Below are 6287 nucleotides of genomic sequence, written 5' to 3' on the forward strand. Positions count from 1 at the left end.
GGGTTTTGGTGGAGGAGGGGAGTTGTGAGAACATTTGTGGGAGCACCTATTGCTTTATGAATTTTATTCTTTGGGAGTAGCTGGAATCCACTCCTTGTACAGGGAACAGCTGTTGCGCTGACTTGGTGGCAGCCACCTAAAGAGATGTAGAGTGGATGGAGTAAAATGGAAAACAGGAAGAACCTGTCACTCTTCAGAAGAGGAAAAGTTCCCCGCCCCCAAAGCTGAAAGCTTCTGTATAATCCTGACAGTCCTGCTTCTGAAAGCAAGATGTGTCTTTTTCCCTTTGACTCTTCCCCAATCTTGAGATAACCCTGTGTGACCTCTCCTTGCCTCCTCAAATTGGCACAGATACTCACTCCTCCCCTAATGGGTACCAAGCCCTGGCGGGAGGGGGCGGGGGGTGCTTTTCAAGACTAGGGCTGAATGGTTCCCTTCTTGATGAAAGGGTCCTCTGTAGGGGAGGGGCCCTGGTGGGTCGCTCTTAGAGAAAGGGAGTTGTTCCCTATGAGAGGTACCATGTCAAGGGGGCAGGACTCCTGGAGTTTACATGAGGTTGCTGAAATGTGTTCAAGGTCTGGAAACCTCGGGAAGGAAGGTGGCTGGAAGGAAGTGAGGTGCCCCAGTGTCCCCTCCCCACCCCCTCCGCCCCCTCCCCGCCCCCCGCTCCACAACTGAGACCAGGGTGGGGCGCGGGGCAGAGCGATGACGAAGTTTATGCCCATAGGAACGGGTTTGCCCTGGACTCTGACTTCAGGGCTGCGTGGGTAGGAGATGGGCAGGAGGGACAGCAGGTGAGAGGTGAGAGCAGGTGAAATAGGTGGAGGTTCATATGGCTGGGCCTCTGAGAGTGTCAGGTGAGATTAACAAGCCATTTCCAGATTTGCGGGGACGTGGGGACACAAGAGGGATTGGGAAGATCCCTGTCGACATCCAGAAAGCCTCCTTAAGCTCCGTTTACGGGTCTGAGCCCCGGAAGCCCCCTACCCTCCATCCCCCTCGAGGGCGGCACGCGATCGGCTGCTGTGGCTCAAGGGGCGGTGGCCCCAAGGCTTCTCCAATCACCGCCCAGCTAGGGGTTGGGGGCGTGGACGAGACCTGGAAAAGTTAAAGCCGATTCCGAAGGCGGAGCGGGCGGGGCACCTAAGGACCCCGCCTTGCCACAAAACCTGCTCGCAGTCTCCGCAGCGGGGTGTTGGATGCGTCGGGGCTGAGAGCCTGGGAGCCCTAGGGACCGATCCGGACGTAGCCCGCCCGCCAGGCCATGGCGCCCTCGGGGCTCCTCGTCACTGGCGCCTCCTTTGCCGCCTTCCGGGGGCTGCACTGGGGGCTGCAGCTGCTGCCCACCCCGGGATCTGCCGCCCAGAACCGCTGGAAGTGGCGGAACATTTGTGTCTCCCTGGTGCACAGCTTGCTTACGGGGGCCGGGGCGCTGCTCGGGTGCGAGGCTTAAGAGGTTTCGGAGGCACCGTGGCGAGGGCGAGGGAGGGGGGCGGTTGGCTGGGATTAAAAGACCCGGGGGCATCTTCAGAATCCATGCGAGATCTCGAAGTGTCTGAGGCTGGGGTGGGTTCGTGGATGAGTGGGTGGTGTCGATCCGTCCACAGTCGGAGAATGGATCCGTGTCCACACAGACGGTGACCATGGCTCCCCCCCCCCCCCCCCCCCGTCTCCTCCAGGCTGTCGCTGTACCCTCAGATGGCCGCCGACCCGATTCATGGCCACCCTCCCTGGGCTCTGCTGCTGGTGGCTTTCTCTGTGGGTGAGTCTTCAGGGAAAGCTGGACCAGTTTGGGGCAAGGGACAAACTTCCAGAAGTCATGCCAGGACTCCTTCGCTCTTCCATTTCTTGATGGAGTGAAATGTTTCTGGCAGCTTTACTGAGAGGAAACTAAAGAGCAGGGAAAGGTGGAGATTCTTCTCCAGACTGGACACTGGCTTGGGGGAAGGGTAACAGCAGCCTCCCCTCCTTGCCCACAGGTTATTTCCTGGCAGATGGAACTGACTTGTTGTGGAACCAGACCTTGGGCCAGGCCTGGGATCTTGTTTGTCACCATGCACTGGTGAGACTTGGCAAGCGGCGAGACAGGGAAGGAGGCATGCCCAGCCTGGGGGTTCCTGGTCTCTCATCAGCTTTCTGTCCTGTGACTTCCCCCAGAGTTTCCAACCCCTGCTGGCACTTGATCCTCCCAACCTTGGGCTGAACTGCGGGGAGGGGATTACTGCTGGCCAAAGCTGGAGTCAGCACTGCAGTCTCCCAAGGAGACTGGATTCCCACAGGTGTCCAGTCTATCGCAGAAACATTGACTATGGAGCTTAATAAGAAGGGGGAGTCCCAGTACTGGGAGTGGGGATAGGGTGTGAAAGCACAGGAATGCAAATCGTAGGGGGCAGACAGCCCGGGGCCAAAGCTGCTCCAATTCTATTCTATGGAAGGGCTGTTTCAAGGCCATTCAGGCTCCTAACATAAGGGTAAACATAAAGTTGGCTTTGTTGGGGGCTCTGTGGGAAGTGCCACAAAATGCTTGGGAACCCTTCTTGAGGACTGGGATGTTGGGACCTGATTGTGTTGGGACCTCATGGGTGGTAGGTCATGGAAGGTCCTCTGACCTCTGACCTCGGCTCCCCAGGTCGTGAGCTGCCTCAGCACCGCCGTTCTGTCCGGCCACTACGTGGGCTTCTCTGTGGTGTCTCTGCTCCTGGAGCTCAACTCCATCTTCCTGCACCTACGCCAACTGCTGCTGCTCTCTCGCCAGGCCCCATCTCTGGCCTTCAGCGTGACCAGCTGGGCTGCCCTGGCCACCCTGGTCCTCTTCCGCCTGGTGCCGCTGGGATGGATGAGCCTGTGGCTGTTCCAGCAATGCCACCAGATCCCTCTTGCTTTGGTCATCCTTGGTGGAACTGGACTGGCCTTTGTGGGTGTCATGAGCATCAGTTTGGGTGTCCATATTTTGGTCAGTGATGTTTTGCGATCTCGGCCCTGCCCACCCATCCTTGGAAACAAGGAAGCCAGGGGCACCAGGACCGATTGTGATGGTGAGGCCATCACCAGGGATGATTCCACTCTCAGCCTGAAAGACTGAGCCTCAGGCTCCTCCTCTGCCAGGCCTGGGAGAGGGAAGACTAAGACCAGGAGATGCTCGTCTTCAATGCACTATCCCCCAGGGACAAGGCCTGGACTTGGTTTTCAGTACCTCAGTTCCTCTTCCAGCTAACTCCTGCATTCCTAGGATCTGAGGAGAAATGCTAATATTCATGGATGGGTGGGAACCTGGGCAAGAAACTGGTAATGTTTCTGGTTCACTGAATCCCATCATCAGATTACTGCCCTTTTCAGCAAACTAATTCCAGAGGTACAGCCTGTGCTACCAATAAAGGGTAGTGGGAGACATGAAGCTGGATGAAACTGCCAATGGGAACAGAGACTCTGCTTTAGCACAGGAACAGATGATGAAAGTGGAAGTCCTTCTAGGATCAGAGAGAGATCTGGTCAGAAGGGGTGAAGATCAGAGAGAAGAGAGACCTCATCCATGACCAAATTATGGCAGAGGGAAGAGGGTACAACAGGTGCTGTGTAACCAGTAGGGATGGACATAATAGTTGCTAAGAGACAAGGAACTGGTGATGTTTCTGGTTCTCAAAACCATATCATTCTGTTTGTATTTCAATCTAGTCCAACTGTGTCCAGCATCCTCCTTTTACCTTTTTTTAGTGTCTTTGCACCTTTTCAAAGAAAGTGCAGATTCTTAGAGGATTTCTGAGATTCATTAGAGGAATGAGCACCTGGCTAGGTCTGTCTTCTCCAAACTGTACTAAAGTCAAGAGCCATAGCAGGAACTCAACCACCCATTCTGAGAGCCCCGTGTAGGGTCTTCCCAAGCTTGGGCTTTCATGGAAGAATGAAGTCAGAGGCAGAAGCAAATGAGGTGAGGCTTCCACTTGGATGCAGAAGCATTGAGGAATACCTGACTCTCTTCTGGGATTAATTTGAACGCTCTCCTTTCTCCTCTGCTGCTTCTACTTCATTTTCTTTTCTTTTCTTTTTTTTTTTTCTATTGCAAAAGACACCTCCCTTCTGCAGGCAGAACATCCAGGTTGTGTGAAGTGTAAGCAGATGAAAGTTGCATTTCCACTAAACAACAGGAAAGAAATAGATAACCCTTAATTATCCACAGAAAAGATACAGGAGACAAAAGCGAGAGAAAGATAAAAGCAAAAAGCTGAGCTAGAGAGAGACAAAGGGAATGAAAGAAACAGACATATGCAGACGGAAGGACAGATAAGAAAAGATTTGTTGCATAGAAGAGACAGAGACAAAGAGAGATGGAGGGCAAGACACAATCCTTGGCAGAAATTTCAAGAAAGTCTATTATAGATACTGAGAAGAACCAAAATCATAGAATTGGTTAAATGGTCATAAAGAAAACAAGCAAAATAGAAATAAAGGCTGATGGGAAAGGACCCCAGTGGTGGAAGATACAGATAGTCTAGATGGTGAAATAAGGAGAGTGAGTGACAAGGAGGAACCACCAGATCCCAGGGAGACAGGTGGTAGTGGCTGATAGATTAGCAGAGTGAGAAGAAAGAGGTGGTAATAGAGACCAGTGGGGGACTTCCCTGGTGGTCCAGTGGTTTAAGATTCTGCACTTCCAATGCAGGGGGCATGAGTTCAATCCCTGGTTGGGGAACAAAGATCCCAAATGCTGCATGGTGTGACCAAAAAAAGAGAGAAAGAGGTGAAGATTAGTCAGGGAAGCTGAGAAGCAGAACAGAAGGTAGAGGAGGCAGTCAATGGAAAGATTCATTGACAGAAAAAGCGTGCAATATGTTGAGTTGGAGACCGGCAGAAAGACAAAGCACAAACAGCTACAGTGCACAACACAGAGACAAGAACTGAGAGGCAGAGGCTGGTAGGACGATGGGAAGTAAGAATAGGAAATGGGAAATGACACAGAAGAATAAGCAAAGGGACTGAAGAGAATCAGAAAAACGAGGACGTGGGGGCAGAACGATGAAATAAACATTCAAAGAAAAGAACTAGGAAAAAGAGGGAACATATAGATAGAGGAAAAAACATAGAAAGGGGACAGAGAGAGAGAGAGGGATTGTGAGATATCCCCATCAAAGAGTCATTAAAACCAAGGCACAAAGGGGAAAAATGACAAATAGAGACAAGGAGAAACTGCAACAGTTGGAAGTAAGCACAGGCAGAAAATAAGAGCAGAGGGTTTGAATGTAGTCAGACTAAAACCAGAGATGCAAAGGTGTAGAAATTGAGATAGAGATTTCTTTTTTTTTTTTTTGGTCATGCCATTTGGCGTGTGGGATCTTAGTTCCCTGACTAGGGATCAAACCTGTGCCCTCTGCTCTGAGAGAGTGGAGTCTTAGCCACTGAACCACAAGGGAAATCCCAAGACCTAATAAAGTAGTATCTTCAAAACTCAATTGTTATGTTAACCAAATGCCTTGATTAACAAAAACATTGTCTCGAGCTTTCAAAGAAAAATGTGACAAACGATGGGAGGAATCTGTTCCCAAACTATGTGTTGATGTCAATACTGAATCATTCTAATCCCTACACCTTTTCTTCAGTTGCTGTCGTGAATTCACGGTTCAAGTGAGTTCCCCTCTTGGGAAAACTTGGTAGTATCTATGAAGGGTGCCCAAGATGGTGAGAGGAAAAACCATCATAGAGGGAAATATGAGGTGAAAAATGGCTATTCCTATGGGTTAACTCTTAAAACATAGGAAGTGATTTAGCTAATTGAGGGGCAGGGGGCAGGATGTAAGTGGACACCTGGAGAATTTGGGATCACACACAATTTTCCATCACAGTGACCCAGTGAAACTTCAGAAGGGCGGGACTGGACTGTGATTATAATTGAGTAAGTGGACATCTCATCAACTGGTGTTATATATATTGTGGACCAGATATAAATGATGTGAATCAAAGAGGCATAATCAGTTGAAAGCCTAGAAAAGAGAAGCTAAAAAATGCAGAGGTTTGCAGATGCTAAATTTGTTACAATGAGTTGGGTTGCCATGGTGGAGGTTGGCAGATGCTAAATTTGGTACAGTGAGTTGGGTTGCCATGGCGGTGCTCTAGCGAGCCTCACCATGGCCCAGTGAAGTGGTCCTCAAGACTGACTCCATACTTACCTGGCAGGGGAGATGACATGATCGCAAAGATTGACTCCGTGCCCACTGAGCCACTGGCTGATAAATTCTTTGTCCTTTGGCATAAGGGAGAGGATTTCCTGGATGGGAAGCATTGATATTTTATGGTTT

General features: G+C 50.6%; 1 protein-coding gene across 1 annotated transcript; it reads left to right on the plus strand.

Annotated features, from left to right (window-relative positions):
- The first annotated feature begins 1069 nt into the window (after window positions 1–1069).
- On the plus strand, window positions 1070–5033 carry TLCD2 (TLC domain containing 2). Its single transcript, XM_086359763.1, has 4 exons — window positions 1070–1440; window positions 1680–1762; window positions 1980–2062; window positions 2630–5033. The coding sequence occupies exons 1-4, from the start codon at window positions 1265–1267 to the stop codon at window positions 3080–3082; spliced, it is 795 nt and encodes a 264-aa protein (XP_086215889.1). The 5' UTR covers window positions 1070–1264; the 3' UTR covers window positions 3083–5033.
- Window positions 5034–6287: the final 1254 nt, after the last annotated feature.

The sequence above is a fragment of the Bos grunniens genome, chromosome 19, assembly GCF_055505025.1.
Source record: "Bos grunniens cultivar Pamir isolate PY7600 chromosome 19, Bosgru_T2T1.0, whole genome shotgun sequence".
Lineage (NCBI taxonomy): Eukaryota > Metazoa > Chordata > Mammalia > Artiodactyla > Bovidae > Bos > Bos grunniens.